The sequence below is a fragment of the Thamnophis sirtalis genome, unplaced genomic scaffold, assembly GCF_051295495.1.
Source record: "Thamnophis sirtalis isolate CommonGarterSnake01/CBP01778 unplaced genomic scaffold, rThaSir2_p1.2 scaffold_5, whole genome shotgun sequence".
NCBI lineage: Eukaryota > Metazoa > Chordata > Lepidosauria > Squamata > Natricidae > Thamnophis > Thamnophis sirtalis.
Genome location: NW_028261385.1, coordinates 95542977 through 95563369, shown reverse-complemented (window position 1 = coordinate 95563369; position 20393 = coordinate 95542977). Strand labels below are relative to the sequence as shown.

Genomic DNA, 20393 nt, shown 5'->3' with positions numbered 1-20393 from the left:
GATATTCATCTAATAAGTCTTACGTGTCATCCACGTAACATGGATAAGGCATCTGCTGAACATAGACACCAGTTTTCTTCTCAGAGCCTGTCAAAGTCCGGATGATTGCTTGTTCTATTACATCCTGCAAGTAAGTGAAGCCTCCCCAAATGTAGCGCATGTCGTCAAAAGGATCAGCTCGAGGACCTGGGTCCCAGAATCTGCAAGAACAGAAAAGAACAGTTTTACTCTTGTAGCGATTGTAAATTAAAGTTCTCAAGTCTGAGGCTACAGTCAGACTCTTAGCAAAGCTTCTTCAAGGGATGCTCACTTGTCCTTAATTTTGTTGGTCCTTTCCACGCTGTCGATATCCATCCGTATCTTATACTTGACATGATGGGGCAAATCCACACTCTTAGGAGCAACTTCAGGGAAAATTATGCCAGCCCAGAATCGTCTCTGGTCCAGCAGTTCCATGGATTTGCTGACAAGCCGCCCTTCATTAGGCACAGCTTCCAACTTGTTCAAATTGATGCACTAAAAAAGCAACAAAGAATTGAATTAGAAGCTGAAGTTTATTGGGGGGGGGGGGGGATGGAAATCAAAAATGTCATTTTTTCCCCTAGGAAATTATTTTCTAACTTTGATTCAGGGTGATTTTTTTTTGCTTATTTTGCTGTATATCATAGTTTGTGGTGCTTAGAGAGCCTTGGTTAAAAGCATTTTTTTCTACAACCAAGCCTGTTCTTATGTTATTTTAGTCAAAAGTCAAAAGTCCTATCTGACTTCTCACAACTTAATTTGAAAAGTAGGAAACCTTCCAGACACTTCAGACTGCAGTTTCTAAAATATTAAGACAAAATGATCGATGGTTAGGGATAATCAAAGCTGGAATCCAAAACAGCTTGCCTCCAAAAGTTGTGAATGCCCCAACACTGGAAGCCTTTAAGAAAATTTTGGATAGCCATTTGTCTGAAACAATATAGGGTTTCCTGCCTAGGCAGCGGGTTGGACTAGAAGACCTCCCAAGTCTCTTCCAACTCTGCTATTGTATTGTATTGTATTGTATTGTATTGTATTGTATTGTATTGTATTGTATTGTATTGTATTACTTATAAAGAACCAGTTTGTCTAACCTATTGTCAACAATAGGTTAGTGCCTTTCATATACACCACTTTTCTTACACAAAACAAAACAAAAAACTCCAGGATCCCTTGAACAACTGATGTGACAGAGCATTTATGGGTTACTATTCTCCCTTTAGGAGACGTAATCTCTCTGTGAGGGACAGATAAGTAACAATAAAAGAGATTGTTTACAGCTCAGGGTTGAAATGAGGCGTCCTTGGTGCTCTCTGAGCTTGGTTGTTTCTTCACAGGCATTTCATTATCCAAACTAGGTAACATCATCAGTACTAGGATTGATAGTGTTACCTATTTTGATAATGAATTGTCTGTAAGAAAACAACCAAGCTCAGAGAGGACCAAGGACCCCTCACAGATAAGTAACAGCTAACAACAACAATAATAATAAAACTCAAAACAAAAACAAATCCCAAAACTCAACTACCACCATAATCTCTAATTCAAAAAAATCATTGTACATGTCTTTGGAAATAGTTTCCCTTCCTTTCCCTTTCTACATTTACAAAGTAAATCACTATTTACTTTGGACTCCATCATCCTAACAAACACAGAAAATAAAATAAATAACCTCCATCAAGAATAGGAGACTCACTTCCATAAAATGGGAAATAGTCATAATGGTTCGATCTGTTTCATTGAATGCATTCCGCCAGGTGTAAACAGAGCCATTCACTGGACCAACATCCTCAGGGTGTTTTGCCAAGAATTGGACAATCTCCTCCCTGCTCCATCTTGAGTTGACCATGTACTGGTTCCAAAGATTCTCACTCTTCAGCAAAACCTACAGTAACCAAAAGAGCAAAAGGGTTTAGTTAAACTGGTCCTGAAAAGAGGGGGGGGGAAGAAGAGCTACTATCATTCATTCATTCTTTCATTCATTCATTCCACTTGAAAGTGCAGCTTGTTGTTAAAGAATAGGGAAGCTATGATATAGCAGTTTGCTATGTAAGGAGAAAACAATAACATTACCATTTCTACCAATGTTTAGTGATAATTTCGAACAGATGTTCACAGCAACCTCCCCCAGCCTATTAAAAGTCTTTGGGCAATATGGTTCCAGGGAATGGAGGCAGGGAATGATGGGGAATTGCACTCCAATATGTTCGCCAGATAGAGAAGACTGTTGGTGTGCAGAAACCCTATAGGAATTTTCATTTCTTTTTATGGCTGGGAACATATTAAAACTGCTTGGAATTTAATACTGCTCTGGTCTTTTCCTAAGAACTTAGATTATTGGAAAACTTGGAATATTGGTTAGATCAGTTGCTAATTTTGTTGCCTTTCCACCGTTCCTCAACCTGCCATGTTGTCTGCCTCATGAATCTTAGTAAGGAAAACATTTATGCAGGAGATCTGGAGCGAGGTCTTTGCAGGACCCCTTACGAATCACAGGAACCTTGTACACTTATGGGAGGAGGTAAAAATCAGTGTCTTTTATCGCACCCACACAAGTGTAGGCTCAGGGCATGCTTTCAATGCTGGATCCACCAGGTGGCAACCTCGTATAAGATCTCCAGAAAACCAGGTCGCATTGAACAAAGAAACAAACATTTCTGAAGCCAGAGGAACAGGATGGGAAAGAAGAAATTGTTTCCATTTGTATGACCAAAATGGGTCAAGGGTTTTTTTCTTTCTTTCTAAAAGCTCAGGCTGCTGACTGGCCATTTCAATCCTTGTGTATGGAGTAAAACTGCTAAGAATATTCATGGAGCAGTTTTTCCATCTTTATTTAGAAACAAGTCCTACTCAATTCTTAGGTACCGGGGGTACAAAACTACAACGCAATTTTTCCAGGACTGGTTTCAAGTGACACAAATTATTTCTGCCAGCAAAAAACACCAAATTGTGAGTCCATGCCGGCAGGATAAATTCTGAAGTGGTTCTGCTCCTGCTTGGGCAGGGGGTTGAAATAGATGGCCTCCAAGGTCCCTTCCAACTGTTCAACTGTTACTTCAAACTGTGCTATCTTCATGGAGATGCAGCCTAAGATAGGGTTGCCTCCCTTCCCCACCCCGAACTGTAACCTCTTTTGCATGGCTGCTCCATCTACTATAACAATAGCAGTTAGACTTATATACCGCTTCATAGGGCTTTCAGCCCTCTCTAAGCGGTTTACAGAGTCAGCATATTGCCCCCAACAACAATCCAGGTCCTCATTTTACCCACCTCGGAAGGATGGAAGGCTGAGTCAACCCTGAGCCAGTGAGATTTGAACAGCCGAACTGCAGAACTGCAGTCAGCTGAAGCTCACTTTTACACCATGATCCGGATAGTCCTCAACTTACAACCATAAGTGAGCCCAGAATTACGGTCACAAGTCATGTTAAATGTGTCAGCAAATGACTGCACCCAATTTTGCAGCCTTTTTATGGCAGTTATTAAGCAAACACCATGGTTGTTACATGACTTTGACTGCAACAGGCTGCTTGCCAGAAACATAAATAAACCAAAAATGTCACAAATTGCAATCGTGTAACCGCGGGATGCTGCAGATGGCCGTGAATGCAAGCTGGTTGCTGAATACCCAAATGCAATCACGTGACTGTGGGGGGGGGGCCTGTCCATCAGAACTTTAAATCCAGGTCACAAGTAGCCCGGGACAACCAGCTGTAGGTTGAGGACTACCTGTATTTTTGCACTGTTTTGGTTTGGGGCAAATCCAGCTCCACTTTCAGTTTCTTTTTTTCCTTTTCTGCTTTTATTTTAGGGTTCACATAGCCCCAGACACTAGAATGTTGAATTAGAAGGCAAATTGATTACATGGCATTTGCAGAAGGTCCCTGATATTGACAAAAAGCCTTTGACCAGTTGGGACCTTTTTATTTCTCCCTTCTGGTTTCCTCAACTTCACCCTTCATTTCTTTGTGAAATTATCCTTTTTCCCAGAAAGAAAGCTAATGGTGTCTAGCAGGGATTGCAGTGAAAAGCAAATGAACTGGGAAGGTCATAGGATTGCATATAGTCAAATAGCCTATTATATTTTTTAAGGTAAGGAGCAAAAAATATCTAGCAGTGAGAGCAACTGCTAGAAAGAATGGCTGCCAGCAAACAAAAGGAAAGCAGTGTGGTTACATTTACTCCAGCTGTGAAAACACCCAAAAGCAGGTCACATTGACCTGGTTGCCTTGAAAGCAGTACTTTTTTTTACATACATTTTACATACATTGTCCTGATAATTTCATCAGAAACAACTAGGGGCCAGATCATGAAGTGACAACCAAAGACTGACGATTATGTCCCGGTCGTGAAACTAGAAACTAAAATCATGCTCATATGATGCAGGAGACTACTAGGAAGAAGCAGGGAGCAATTAGAACCAAGAACCTAAGTTTTCAACAGAAAAATATCTGTATAGATTTTGCACTGAAGATAAGAAGAATAGGGAAAAGCAATAAGAACGTGAACAAGAAATAAAGAAAAGAATTCCACATGGGTTTTTTAAAATAACTATAAGCCAGCATGGGTTTGTTAAAAACAGATCATGCCAAACCAATCTTATTTCATTCTTTGACAAAGTGACTAAATTAATAGACCAGCAAAATGCTGTGGGCATAATAAACTTCAGCAAGGCATTCAACAAAGTAGACCACAACCTACTTCTTGATAAGCTAGAAATATGTGGGATAGACAGCACCATCACCAGATGGATTTGTAACCGGCTGACAAACCATACTCAATAAGTCATTCTTAATGGTACTACGTCTACATGGAGGAAAGCAAGCAGTGGGGTAACAAAAGGTTCCATCCTAGACTCACTATCTTCATAAATAACTTACAGTAGGTGAGGGAGTAGAAGGGGAACTCATCAAATTTGCAAATGACACTAAGCTGGCAGGAACAGCCAACATGCCTGAAGACAAGCTCAGGATCCAAAAAGACCTTGACAGACTTGAACATTGGCCCTATCCAACAACATGAAATTTAACATGGAGAAAAACAAGGTTTTACACTTAGGGCAGGAAAAACCAAAGTACAAGTACAGATTAGGTGAAACCTGGCTCAAAAACAGTAACTGTGAGAAGGACCTTGAAATCCTAGTCAACGATCACTTAAATATGAGCCAGCAGTATGCAGCAGCAGCCAAAAAAGGTAATACAATCTTTGGTTGTATAAACAGAGGCATAGAATCAAAATCACATGATGTTAGTACTGTTTTATAAAGCCTTAGTAAGGCCACACCTGGAATACTGCATCCAGTTTTGGTCACCAGATTACAAAAAAGATGTTGAGGCATTGGAAAAAGTGCAGAGAACAGCAACTAAGATGACTAAAGACCTGGAGACTAAAATATATGAAGAACAGTTGGAGGATTTGGGTTTGGCTAAAAAAGAAGGACTAGGGAGGATATGATAGCAGTATTCCAATATTTGAGAGGCTGCCACAAAGAAGAGGGGGCCAACTTATTTTCCAAAGCATCAGAAGGCAAGGCAAGAAACAATGGATGGAAACTAATCAAGGAGAGAAGCAGCCTGGAATTATAGCAATAGCAGTAGACTTAGCAGTAGACTTATATACCGCTTCATAGGGCTTTCAGCCCTCTCTAAGCGGTTTACAGAGAGTCAGCATATTGCCCCCAACAATCTGGGTCCTCATTTTACCCACCTCGGAAGGATGGAAGGCTGAGTCAACCCTGAGCCGGTGAGATTTGAACCGCTGAACTGCTGATCTAGCAGTAGCCTGCAGTGCTGCATTTAACCACTGCGCCACCTTGGCTCTGATTAAGGAGAAGCTTCCTAACAGTGAGGACAATTAACCAGTGGAACAGCTTGCCTTCAGAAATTGTGGGTACTTCATCATTTGAGGTTTTTTAAAGAGAGTCTAGACAGTCACTTGTCTGAAATGGTATAGGGTCTCCTGCTTGAGCAGAGGGTTGGATCCAAGATCCATTCCAGCTCTATTCTGATTGGTTAGTTCTAAGCAGTTTCTGTTGGATTAAAATCATCTTTATAGATATGCCATCTCTGTTTATATAATGCATGGATACTTAAAAAGCATAAAAAGTCTCATACAAAGATGAGACTTTATAAATTAGAAATCAGCAAAAATCACCTACCTAGAGTTGCTGCAACAGTGAGATGGGTAACATATACTGGTAACTTTAATAAATAAATGACAATTGCTTAGATTAAAATGCAGGTTTTCAGGGCAGATACTGCTTGATGAAATTATTTTCAGACAATGCCATATGGAACACACACTATAGGTAGGTAGGTAGGTAGGTAGGTAGGTAGGTAGGTAGGTAGGTAGGTAGGTAGGTAGGTAGATAGATAGATAGATAGATAGATAGATAGATAGATAGATAGATAGATAGATAGATAGATAGATAGGTCTCTAGTTATTCAAGTTTTCTCCCGCGTAAAATTGGAGATGTCTTGGCGACGTTTCGACGAAGTCTCATTCGTCATCTTCAGGCTACTTCAGGCTTGGTGCTTCCAGGAGCAATGTGAGATCTCGGCTGTTTCTTCCTTTTAACTGCCAGTGGGGGTTTGAACTGATTGGGTGGGAGCTTGGCTGTGTCCTGATTGGGTGGAGGTGTGTTCTGATTGAGTGGAGGTGTGTTCTGATTGTTTGGGGGTTTGTGTTTCATGTAAGGATAGGAGGGGTTTAAAAAGGCTAATTGTGCATTTGCAGTCTGGCTTCTGGTCCTCGGTCGTGCCTCCTCATCAGTTTGTGTTTTTGTCTGTTTTCTTTGTGGATGTTTGGTGGTGATATTCTGTGTGGCTCTTGTGAGTGTGGGCCTGGTGTTATTCATCATGTTTGGGACTCGTTTATCAATAAGGGCAGGCTTCCAAATGGTGTTGGACCAGGGAAGAGGTTGGTTCCTCTTTTCTGATTGCATTTTTGTGTTCTTCAATGCGTGCACTTATTCTTCTGTTGGTTTGTCCGATGTATGTGGTGGGGCAGGTGGGGCATGGGATTTCATATACTCCTTGATTTTCTAACTCAATTTTGTCTTTGGGGTTTCTTAGGATGGTGGATATTTTTCGGTCTGTGCAGAATGCTGTCTTGATGTTGTGTTTGCGGAGGATTTTGCTGATTCTGTCTGTGGTACCTTTTATGTATGGGAGGAGGGCTTTTCCGTTTTCTTGTTCTCTGTCCTGGATTTTAGTGGGGGTTTCTTTTTGGATTAGGTTGGTGATCTTATTTCTTTGGAATCCATTGGATGTCAGTACGTTAGTGAGAGTGTGTAGTTCGGTTTTTAGGTGTTGTTCATCAGCTAGGCGTTTTGTTCTAGAGATGAGTGTCTTGGCTACGGAGTTGATCTGGGCTGGGTGGTGGTGTGAGAGTGCGTGCAGATAGCGGTTAGTGTGTGTTTTCTTCTGGTAGATGGTGTGTCCTAGGGAGCCATTAGATTTCCTGTAGACTAAGACGTCCAGGAAGGGAAGTTGGTTGTTTACTTCTGTTTCCATGGTGAACTGTATTTTGGGGTGTAGGCTGTTGAGGTGTGTAAGGAAGTTGTCCAGTTGTTCTTTCCCATGTGGCCAGATTATGAAAGTGTCGTCTACATATCTGAGCCAGAGTTTGGGTTTGTGATCAGATTTTTCTAGAGCTTGGGTTTCAAAATTTTCCATGTAGAGGATAGATAGATAGATAGATAGATAGATAGATAGATAGATAGATAGATAGATAGATAGATAGATAGATAGATAGATAGATAGATAGATAGATAGACAGATAGACAGACAGACAGACAGACAGACAGACAGACAGACAGACATGCTGATATTTCAGGACCTGTTCATTTTGTGACACAGTATGTCATTTCATCAATATACCATTTACAATTAAGAGCCTCTTCCCACTCTTAAAAGCTTCCCATCAGCTAGATGGCATTTTATAAATATCTATTTTTGCGATTTAGGAGTGTTTTCCTTTTCTAAGATTGCAGCTTTCTGTGACTAAGTGATTTTTCTCTGTTCTAGGTTTTCTTCTGGGTCTTATTTGATTTCTTGTATATTACAGTGTTGTTTTATGGATCCTCTGTCTTTATTTGTTAAATGATTCATGCGTTTAATGATCGTGCATCCCTTAAAAAAAATCAGGATTCTTGGATTGAAGCCTTTTGTTTTAGTACAGGCTGCCCAGCTGACTCCTCAGAGACAAGACTTCTTCTCCCTCCCCCAGTTAAATGTGTGAGGAGCCCATGTGCTGATGCCCATTTGTCTCCGCTGTCAAGCTGAGCAGAGCTGGGGAGCAGAAGGAAGATATAAACATACAATATCCAGTGAGAAGAAAAGAAAACCTGGCCTGCATCTTGTCCAAACCATACCTTTACAGTTTCTGTTCCCAGTGAACTCTAAAGCCACATCCTATTGTGCAAGCGGATGCTGCAACCTAAGCATCTATCACAATTCCCCCATTGACTTTTGTGTCACTGCCAATTTTCTGGAAAGAGACAGCCAGAGAGAGGTTTCCTGGAAAATGCTGTCCACATTTTGCCAATAGCACATTGTTCTACTCATGTGCCTGGATTCCTCTCACCATTTTTTTACACTCTATATAAATATCTTTTACTTCAAGCTCATCTTAACACTCAACTAGTGTTAAGGTTAGATTCAAGACTAGGTAAGGTAAAGGTAAAGGTTCCCCTCATACATATGTGTTAGTCATTCCCGACTCTAGGGGGCGGTGCTCATCTCCGTTTCAAAGCCAAAGAGCCAGCGCTGTCCGAAGTTGCCTCCGTGGTCATGTGACTGGCATGACTAAATGCCAAAGGAGCACGGCACGCTGTTACTTTTCCACCAAAGGTGGTATCTATTTTTCTACTTTCCTTTTTACTTGCTTTCAAACTGCTAGGTTGGCAGAAACTGGGGCAAGTAACTGGTGCTCACTCTGTTATGCGGCACTAGGGATTCAAACCACCGAACTGCTGACCTTCCTGAGCGACAAGCTTAGCGTCTTAGCCATTGAGCCACTGCGTCCCCAAGACCAGACTATTTAGTTACAATTCAGAGCACAGCTGGTAACTGCTCTTTCCCCCCTTATGTGTAAAACTCTCACCCCATTACATCACACAGACTGGAGAAACAACAGAAAAACTGACCCTTCCCTTTACTATAAATAGGGCTTGTATCTTACACTATGTCCTTGACTCTCTGCCTGCAAGGTTTCTAGTTCTAGCATCAGTCAGGAAAAACTTGACAACTTGGCACTTCTCAGGTCTGTTAGGATTCTAAGCATCTTCAGCCAGCAGTGACACAATTAAATAAAACCATTACATTGTCCATCTGTTTTAGATAAACTCTTAGATCCTTGGGAAAGGTACTTTTAATCAGTGAAACATACGTCTTTTAGAAACTCCAAAGCGATATTATTATTTTTATCTTTTCCAAGAAAGCTTCACACAAGGAAGACATATGAACCCAAAATCTCAGATCAGAGTCTGGCAGCCTGGCCATTGGAAAACACAGAGTTTCCAATACTAGACAGAACGCTCATGAAAATGAAATGGAATGAAAGCCGTTTAGTAATATCCAAAGAATGAAACTTCAAATTATTCACTGCTACGATTCCCATGTAGCTAATTAAACGTCCTGCTACAGTTTGGAAGCTGGGGAATGCAAAAGAGAGGCCTGGGCTTGTTGCCCGCCGTACAGAGTTTGGGAAGTAATATCAGAGTAAGTGTTCCCTAGCAAAATGTATTTGAAGCTCCACTCAGCATAACAGAAAGTGAGGCTTGAATACCCCTCATTTTGCAGACTTCTCAGCCACATCCTCGGCAGATGTTCTTCATGCAGAATAGCCTGATTTATGGACCAGTCAGAATCTGCCTGATGTCCAACAAATCACCCCATTCGACACATGGCAACACAGCAGGGAGAGGCACTGTCTATATAGCATTGCACCTTTCTTCTCTGTCCGAGGATACCATCATATTGCCCAGGCAAGAAAACTCCAGACAAAGGAGGTTTGGCAGCTACTATACTCAGCTGGGCTTCAAAAATTTCAGCAACGGGTTTACTGCCCCATTGCTGGGTGAGCGTGGCCATGGTGGGTGTGGCCTAGTCAGCCTCCTGCACCGTGGTGGTGGTGGTTTTTGCCCTCCCCAGGCTCCAGAGGTTTTCTTCGAGCCTCCGGGAGGGTGAAAACTACTTCCCGTTTCCAGACTTCCAGAACCTCCGGTAGGCCTGATTCCCACCCACCCCCTTCCCAAGCCTCCACATGGGCCCTGCACTTACTTAGCATGATGAGCGGGCTGTGTGGAAACTCCTGAGAGGGGTAGGGTGGGATCGAAGGGGCGGGGTGGAGGGGCCAGGCAGGGGTGGCATTTGGGGGTTCGCCAAACTGGGCAGAATCCTAACTAGTTGATTGCCTGAACCCATGCAAATCCCCAGCAGCCCACCCCGACTATACTCCAACATGGGCAGAAACACTCAAGGCCAAATTGTTGATACTAAAATAAACAAACCTCTTGTAAAATTTATTATCAGAGAGAGAAAAAGAATTATGGCATACTGACCCGAATAAGATCCATCTCCTGGTTTTCTTCCATGAAAGTTTTTATTTTTGGTTTAATCTCTTCCCACATGCCTCCAAGTTCATGGAAGACACCTAGCTCTTGGAATGTCTTGTTGACCTGGAACAACAGCAAAAAAGAAAAAAAGAAAAAAAAGAGGGGGGCAGTCAAAATCACTTAATGCAAGGTATTGGCTTTCAGATGGAGTTGTTTTTTTTTTGTTTTTGTTTTTTTGCTCTAAGAAGTGATGTTTTACTGAGAAGAAGAAAAAGGAGGAAAGAAGATACTTCAAAATTAATATCCTAATACATTCCAGATGTGCTGTATAACAGCCTCCATTACTTCAGGTAGTAGGAATAATAGATATCTGGGCATTAAACCAAAGATAGCTTCTTAGGCTATAGAATTTAAAAAGTGAGCTAGAAGCTCACAGCATTAAATATATGAGTAGAATGGCCTAGGACAGTATACCAACATCAAATTTGTGAAGAGACTACGCAGATATAGAGTTTAGTTTGGCCTTTGGCTATCAAGACTTTGAGAGGGACAATTCATTGTGTCTGATCTCCCAAAAATATAGTGGCCAAACATAATGCATAGATTTAAAGATCTCGTTTAACCTATGATTTCAACAGGGGGCTGCCCTTGAAGACTGCCTGGAAGTTACAACTGGTCTGGAATTCAGAGGCACATGCAGCGCTGGGCAATCCTTTCGTTTATTTATTTTATAGTAACTTATCCAGAGGGACTCTGGACTGCATTTACCACAAAGGGGGAAAATAATAATGTTTAAAAATGATTTAAATTAATGCGGAAAACAGGACTAAAATCAATGACCCTGAGGATAGATATCATCAGTCAATAAGTTGAAGTCCAGATGCACTGAACTAAAACAGAGTGAAACTTGTTTACTGAACTAGAATAAGGTAGGAGCTACGTGTACTACTGGAGCAAAGATGTTCCATAAAGGTATCCGCAATACCCTGTTGGACTATTGCTAAATCAAGCTCTGTTTGGCCTGCTCTGACTGGCAGCTCTCCAGCATTCTACTTAGGGCTAAGCACAAAAAAAAATATCTCCAAATGTAGGAAGACTGGAGAGATCGTTATACTGGAAGTAAATTATAATCATTTACAATAATGAACTGAGGTGTTCCTATTTTCTACCTTCTGCTACAACAATCACGGATGTCACAGTTTCTCTCCAAGCTGTTGGCTGGGAGCTGTGCTTTTTCCCAACAGTGCTCATCAAAATGACGCTAAGCCCCGAGGGAACAAAAGAAAGTAGCTATTAACAGGGACTCCTGCAAGTCCCTTACACTGCAAGGCGATCAAACCAATCAGTCCTAGAGGAGATCAACCTTGACTGCTCTTTAGAAGGCCAGATCCTGAAGATGAAACTCAAATACTTTGGCCACCTAATGAGAAGGAAGGACTCACTGGAGAAGAGCCTAATGCTGGGAAAAATTGAAGGCAAAAGAAGAAGCAGACTACAGAGAATGAGGTGGCTGGATGGAGTCACTGAAGCAGTAGGCGTGAGCTTAAATGGACTCCAGAAGATGGTAGAGGGCAGGAAGGTCTGGAGGAACGTTGTCCATGGGGTCGCGATGAGCTGGACACGATTTTGCAACTAACAACAATTAACAGGTGCGCCAAATCATCTTGTTTCCACTAATACCTTCAGCAACTAAGAAAGAAAGATTTGAAAGGAAACTATAGCTTTTGCCACGACTAATAAAGCTTGTGTAATTTCAGTCTTTTTGATATAGGTAGTTGACATACAACAGTTTATTTAATTACCCTTCAAAGTTACAACGGCACTGGAAAAAAATGACTGATGAGCATTTTTCACACTTATGACCACTGTGGCATCCCCATGGTCCACGTCATCAAAATTCAGATGCTTGGCAATGGGTTCATACTTATGACCGTTGCTGCATCCCAATATCCTGTGATATTTCAGGAGCCTTGGATTAAAGCCTTTTGTTTTAGTACAGGCTGCCCAGCTGACTCCTCAGAGACAAGACTTCTTCTCCCTCCCCCAGTTAAATGTGTGAGGAGCCACAACATGTGCTGATGCCCATTTGTCTCCGCTGTCAAGCTGAGCAGAGCTGGGGAGCAGAAGGAAGATATAAACAGACAATATCCAGTGAGAAGAAAAGAAAACCTGGCCTGCATCTTGTCCAAACCATACCTTTACAGTTTCTGTTCCCAGTGAACTCTAAAGCCACATCCTATTGTGCAAGCAGATGCTGCAACCTAAGCATCTATCACAATTCCCCCATTGACTTTTGTGTCACTGCCAATTTTCTGGAAAGAGACAGCCAGAGAGAGGTTTCCTGGAAAATGCTGTCCACATTTTGCCAATAGCACATTGTTCTACTCACGTGCCTGGATTCCTCTCACCATTTTTTTTACACTCTATATAAATATCTTTTACTTCAAGCTCATCTTAACACTCAACTAGTGTTAAGGTTAGATTCAAGACTAGGTAAGGTAAAGGTAAAGGCTCCCTTTGCACATAACCAATTTCATTGTATTTATTTTGTACAATGGCAATAAAGACTATACATATGTACTAGTCATCCCCGACTCTAGGGGGCGGTGCTCATCTCCCTTTCAAAGCCTAAGAGCCAGCGCTGTCCGAGAATGTCTCCGTGGTCATGTGGCCGATATAATTAAATGCCAAAGGCGCATGGAACGCTGTTATCTTCCCATCAAAGTGGTTCCTATTTTTCTACTTTCATCTTTACATGCTTTCAAACTGCTAGGATGGCAGAAGCTGGGGCAAGTAACAGGAGCTCACTCTGTTACACGGCTCTAGGGATTCGAACCACCAAACTGCCAACCTTTCTTTTTTTTTCTTTTTTTTAAAATTTTATTTACGAACATAAAATACACAAAACTTAGACATACACCTCATTTATACAATACAATACGAACAGGAGCTTCCTGTTCTTTCTAATAGCAATTGCCAATCACTATCGCTCACCTTATATTGTTTCCCCTTCTATTAGATTTCATTTGTATTTCACCATTCTGCCAACCTTTCTGATTGACAAGCTCAGTATCTTAGCCACTGAGCCACCGTGTCTCTGGAGATACTAGAGCCCAAAATCTGATTCTTTTTTATTTTTCCCCTAGCCCTGACCTATCTCTGACTTTTCCATTCCTCTGGGACTTCAGTTGAGAACATTCAGCAGCAGAAATACCAACCTGTCCCTCTGCTGGGTGGACAAGAAACAAGGTTCTTACCTCTGACATAATTGTCCTGGTTGCTGGCGTGTCCGGACTATACAGGACTTTTCCAACGAGCAAAGGCTTCAGGGCCCTCCAGATAATCCTGGAGAGTGGGTTCGATTCCAGATTCTTCATTAAGGTATTGCAGAAAGGTGCTTTTAAAAAATGGGAAAAAATTGTGAGTGATAAATACCATGCCCAGAACATTCCCAGTTTGGAGAGCACACCCAGGTTAGTACAAAATTATCCGCCCTTTCTTGCCTCTCTAGCTTCTTCCATGTTTGAGATGGCAAGAGATGGTCCTCCTAAGGACTTGCCAGACAGAAAACATTTGCAGGTCTTCCTAGATTCAGGTTATACTTACTAGTATAATTATCATAGAAGTCCATGGCATCGTTTTCAGAGCTGTTGCTTCCAAAGAATGCTTTGTAATTATGGTCTTCGTACCAGTTGAAGGACTTGATCTGCAATCCCCCTCCCTCAGGGTGGCCACAAACAATGCGAGATACTGCCTGGTAGATATCAGCAGAAGACCTTGTGGAATTCATGTTGGTTAGGAACATCACCTCTTGTCTCATGTCACTCCAACTTCTCATGCTCACTAACTGCAATTCATGACACAAAAAGAAAGGAAGATATATTTTTTAAACAAAATGTTGTGTAAAATGTACCATCCATGGATAAGCCAACCCTCATTTTTTTAATGGTATTTTGGTTAAAAATTTGAGGGTCAGCTTACCATGTATGCACATATATGCAAGCAGGGGTGGGCTTCAAAAATTTTAACAAGAGGTTCTCTGACCGGTTGCTAGGTGGGCGTGGCCTAGTCGGCCTCCTGAAACATAGGGGGGATTTTTGCCCTCCCAGGGCTCCAGAGGCTTTTCTCGAGCCTCCGGGAGGGTGAAAACGGCCTTCCCAGGCTCCGGAGGCCCTCTGAAGGTTGCAAACAGGCCCATTTCCAACCTTCCCGAACTTCCAGTAGGCCCATTTTTTGCCCTCCCCGAGCCTCCGCACTCGCCCTGCACTTACCTACATCCAAAACAGGCCACATGGAGAATCCTGGGAGAAGAGGGGTGGGAGGGGCCAGGCAGGAGTGGGATTTGTGGGTTCTCTGAACTGCACAAAATCTTAGTTAGAGGTTCTCCCAAACCCCTGCAAACCCCCAGCAGCCCAGTATATAGGGGTACTTTTAAAAAATATGACTATATGTTCTTGTGGATAAGTGCATCAAGATGTAAGCCAAACCTAACTTTAGGGCTGTATTTTGGCACTCAAAATTGTTGGGTATATGCATGTATACTGTATACGGTAGTTTTAGAGCACCCAGGAGTACAAAGATAGCATGTGTCAGTAAGTCATTAAATCATCTGCAGCAACTTTTTACAATTGAATCAGAAGTATTACACAGACCAAGTCAGTGACCAAACACTAATTATAGACAATCCTCTTGCCAATTACACTTTGAGGCGGTAAAAGCATACTTACTTGTATTTACTTTCAAGAACTATAAGAAGAACAGCCCAGGATGCAAATTATCAAGGAGTAATCCACAACAGTAACCACACAAACCACACAGTACAGAAAACAGGGGAACATCCCCACTGAGGAGAGTACCAGGAGGCAGCTGGTGCAACTGTTGGCAGGGATGTCTGATAGCCTCCAGCTCTTTGTCTTCCAGCAAAACGGAAGAACTGCCAGTAGGACTGGCTAAAGGGCCCAAAATACAGAAATGCCACATGCTAGGTCAGTGTTTCCCATCCTGGACAACGTCGAGATGTATGAATTTCAGCTCCTAGAATCCTTAGCAATAACTCACATGGAGGCCACAGGGCACCATCTTGGAAGCGGTTGCCCTTTTAGGAAAGGCTGTAACTCATTGTGGTCACTTCAAAATGGTGCTTGTTTCTGGGATGACTCCATGCAGCCTTTATACTATAGAGAGAGACCGATGGGCAAATCAGCTGCCTTTCCATCCTGAAGGTGATTTCCGAAATCTTGGAGGAGATCCAATCCACCTTTCAGTCTCCCTACACAATACAGGTGCCATCCTGGAAGTGGGCCCCATTTTGACAGTGGCCGCCCACAATCCATTCCCAAAAGTGATCTCTGAGTAGGAAACCTATGTGGGATTGACTGCTCCTGAAGGAGAGCTATGAAAAAGGTACATGGTCCCAGCCATGATGGCATGATGGAGAGGAGGGTATAAAACCCAGCAGAGTGAGAAGCAGAGACAGGTCTGTAGCAGTAATGGGATTCAATTATTTACAACTGGTTCTGTGGGCGTGGCTTTGTGGGCGTGGCAGGGGAAGGCTACTGCAAAATTCCCATTTCCTCCCAATCAGCTGGGACTCCGGAGGCAGAGAATAGGTGGGGACGGGGCCAGTCAGAGGTGGTATTTACTGGTTCTACGAACTACTCAAAATTTCTGCTACCGGTTCTCCAGAACTGGTCAGAACCTGTTGAATACCACCTCTAATCTGTGGGGACCCAATGCGGTGGGAAGCAGAGCACAGGGTGCCTCAGTGGGTGGGGGAGGCCCATAGCAGGTGTGAACTGGGGAAATGCTGCAGTGCAGGCCTGGTTTGGCACTAAGGCCTCTCCTGTCCAAGGCACCCTGTGCTCCACTTAACAACCACAATGGCCTAAAGCAGGGATTGTGGTTGTTCAGCATGGTAATCACAACGATGCCTTGCTTAACAACCGCCATGACTTACGACCATAATGGGTACGCTCCATTACGGTCATAAGTCGAGGACTAACTGCAAGGACTCTCTCATATTGCACCACAACCTCCTTACCAGTGGTGGTATTCAGCAGGTTCTGACCAATTTTGAGTAGTATGGAGAACCGGTAAATACCACTTTTGACTGGCTCTGCCCCCACCTAGTCTCTGCCTCCCAGCTGATTGGGAGAGAATGGGGATTTTTCAGTAACCTTCCCCTGGAGTGAGGAAGGAATAGAAATTTTATAGTATCCTTCCCCTGACATGTCCCCTCAGTCATGCCACACCCACCAAGCCATGCCCACAGAACCGGTAGTAAAAAAAGTTTTGAATCCCACCACTGTTTTTTACCACTAGCCAGTGGTGGGATTCAGCCAGTTGTCACCTATTCGGGAGAACCAGTTCTTAACTTTCTAAGCAGTTTGAAGAACCAGTTGTTGGAAGAAATCTCATTTTGGTTCCCCCCCCCCCCGCCCACTTTACAGAGCTAATCCTGTAAGGAAGGCAGGAAGGAAACATTCTGGTGTTGTTTCTAGGCTAATCTTTATTACCCTGCTTACAGAAACTGCTTCTCCAGTTAACCCTTGTTACATTGTAACAGCTAAGGCGAAGCGCCCATCGACCTGAGTGATGTTGAGTTGGTCACGCCTACCCAGTCACATGACCACTGATCCCCGCCTACCCAGATGGTCATCGGGGCAGAGAACCAGTTGTTAAATTATTTGAATCCCACCACTGCCATTAGCCGTGCTTGTTGCCAATGCTGGGAGTTATAACTGACAATCACTCACAGTAATTCCTTGCTTTTAATACAGAAAAAAATCAAATAGTTTCCAGAGTAAGAATTTAGAACGAGGTTTCTTTCCTTCAAAGTCTGGTTGTCTATGTTTTAAACACCTGCCCTCAGGTGTTGTAAAGAGCTTCCATAGAAACTGATTGACATTACTCCTTAAAATCACTTCGCAAAAGCTGCAAAAGGCTGGGTTTAAAATTTGCATGTATCAAAATAAGCCAGAATATTCCCACCTTCCTAGAAAAAGGCAGCCTAACAAATGCAATGTCTCCCTTGCTTGTAAGGGAATGAAAGAGAGTATAACATTCATTCCTGTAAGTATTTGTCACAGATACACAGGAAGTTGGGCAATGAAAAGCAAGCCTCATGCTGCTCTCCCACAGCACAATGCCACCCAAAAGGGGCCTTTGTTTTGAACTTAAATAGAAACAGAAAAAAATGCTGTTTGCTCCTTGGAACAACTGCAAGGAGAAATCACATCTCTCAACCAGACCTATTTTACAAGACACATCAGCAAAGAGAAGATTGTATGACTAAGAAAAGAAGAAGAAAAAGACAAGAAGAAAATAAAATACAGGAAATGACACCAATGGTCTGAAGATGCAATAGGAAAGAGCTATACAGTAATTCGAAAGCCTCAGGCAAACTTTTAAGGCAATTCTGCTGCGTCCTAATTTCACCCAGAATCTTCTGTTACTGTAATTTCCAGCTGCATAGCTGGAAAATTTCCATTTTCCAGCTATGCAGGAAAATGGAAATTGTGATAAAGGGTCAGATGTGCAGATCCACATGCACACACATGCAGGGCGCCAGTCCTCCACTGAAGCAAAGGGCTCACAAAAACCTCCAGTGACCTCAGCTCAGCTCAGCTCCGAGGTTATTATAGTTCAGAGTTTTAACATTCCAAAGCTGTGGAGCCGGAAGGAAAAAACAGGAATACAGTACTTGGGTAGACTTTTGTGGGTTTCCCCCCCCCCCCCCCATGTTTTGCTTAAAGCAGCAAAGTTTCAAAAGTAGGCAAAAGCATTTTTAACGCTCAAAAATCTTACGGCTTTACATACAGATTAGCCAGGACAGAGAGTTTATTTGCTCAGAGGGGGGAAAAAACAAGTACTGCATAATGTCAGTTCATGCAAAAAAAAAAAAAAAAAGGAAGATGGGCTTCAAGCTTACAAACTGAGATAGTGTGGACAATTAACTCATCAATCCACATTCACATAATTTCCAGTCTCAGTTTTCATACTCACCCTACCCCACCCCCAGGATCCAGCCACTTTGATTCAAAGGGAAAATATCCAAAATCCATCTGAGGCAATGCCTATATTAGTTCAATCAGAGTTGTAGAACATTTTTATAAACTTGAGAGAGCCTAATAAGTATATTGCATTATTGGACCTCATGTAATCCTCTCCCCATCCTGTCCCCAAAAAACTGCCTAAATAACTCATCCCAATTGATTATTTATAATGAATTCCTTGAGATTTAAGATTTTTTTAAAAATAAATGGAAGGGAAAATAATAAATTGGTAGATGAGGGGGGGGGCAAGGTGGAGAATGTTTGCAAAGCATATACTACTGTGAACTTTAATTAACTGTAATACTGAAATGTAGTATGTGTGTATGATATAGCAAGGATTATAAGCAAAAAAGAATTAAAGGTAAATTAACTAAGGTGAATAAAGATAGTAGGTCAGCTGATACGTATCAATAATGGAAGGTGAAATGATTATGCTGGGTTACAAATAAAAAAAATATTAGTTGGGAAAGTTATCAGAGGAGTGGGGGGGGGGAAATGGAGGGAAAATGTGGAAATACATCTAATAATGTATAGTTAAAATTACAAGATGATTATTTATAATGAATTCCTGATATTCATGTTCCTGGAATGTTCCACTTGGCAAAGACAGGGGAAATAATAAAAAAAAAAACCTCCTTATATTGGCTTCCCAGTTTGGCTTGGCCACATGAGCTAGATCACATGGGTAATTTCTGCCTGATCCTTGGCATACTAACGAAAGGAGGTGGTGACTTTACACTAGTATGATGATCATTATATCCCAGTGATGGCGAACCTTTTTGTAAAGGCGTGCCAAAATTGTGTGCGCACATGCTATTGCGCCCACACGTGTGTCCACACCTACAATTCAATGCACCATGCCCACCTGTACTTGCGTGGGCGACCCCCTGCCCTGACCCCGTGGAGGGGACATTTTTGCCCTCCCCAGGCTAAGGAGACTTTCCTGAAGCCTGGGGAGATCAAAAACGGCCTCCCCTGGCCCCGCGGAGGCCCTCCGGAAACCGGACACATAGAATTTCCAAACTTCCACTTGGCCTCTTGGGCCCGTTTTTCCCCCTCCCCAGGCTCCGGAAGCTTTTTTGAAGGCTGGGGAAGGCAAAAACAGCCTCCGCTGGCCCTCTGGAAGGCCAAAAATCAGCTGCCCGGCATGCACATGCGCACTGGAGCTGACGGCTCTCGTGCCGACAAGTATGGTTCCACGTGCCACCTGTGGCATGGGTGCCATAGGTTCGCCATCACAGTTATATCCCAATAAGTTAGTATCAAGTGTTACGCAGGTTTTTCCCCCCACAATGATGTGTCCCTAACTCAGTCCTTCAGGACTTCCAACTCTTTGGATTAATAGATAACATCCTTATATACTACTAATGTCTATTAATAAACATTAATAGATATGTTTGTATATTAAGAATAAATTGTGGTTATTCTATGGTTATTCTGATACAGCCCAGTTGTAGATAAAGTTAGGTCTCCTCACTTCCTTTTCTTTTTCCACTTCCTAACAAGTCAAGATGATAATTCGTTTGATTAAGACTTCTTGTTTCATCTGAACCAAGAATTGTAGTTTCTTTCATTATTGGAACTAAATTTGGAACAGATAACTTGACTTAAATGAATAAAGTGATTGATACATCGGTCGTATGAACCCCCGCTTAGGTGCATCAAGAAACTGAGGCTTGCTAAAAGTAAATGAAAAATTTCTTGCCTCTTAGCATGTCACAAACGAGTAGGAGAATGGAAAATAGGGGCTCAACAGCCCA

At 42.4% G+C, this 20393-nt stretch overlaps 1 protein-coding gene across 1 annotated transcript in view; it reads right to left on the bottom strand.

The window, feature by feature from the left end:
• ABCA1 (ATP binding cassette subfamily A member 1) overlaps positions 1–20393 on the bottom strand; it is a 127040-nt gene that overhangs the window by 46963 nt on the left and 59684 nt on the right. The window contains exons 9-14 of the mRNA XM_087716229.1: positions 14186–14426; positions 13837–13976; positions 10586–10702; positions 1718–1906; positions 311–516; positions 24–200 (exon numbers count right to left, since the gene is read on the bottom strand). Of these exons, the coding sequence (XP_087572355.1) occupies positions 24–200; positions 311–516; positions 1718–1906; positions 10586–10702; positions 13837–13976; positions 14186–14426 (1070 nt within the window). The remainder of the gene's footprint in view (positions 1–23; positions 201–310; positions 517–1717; positions 1907–10585; positions 10703–13836; positions 13977–14185; positions 14427–20393) is intronic.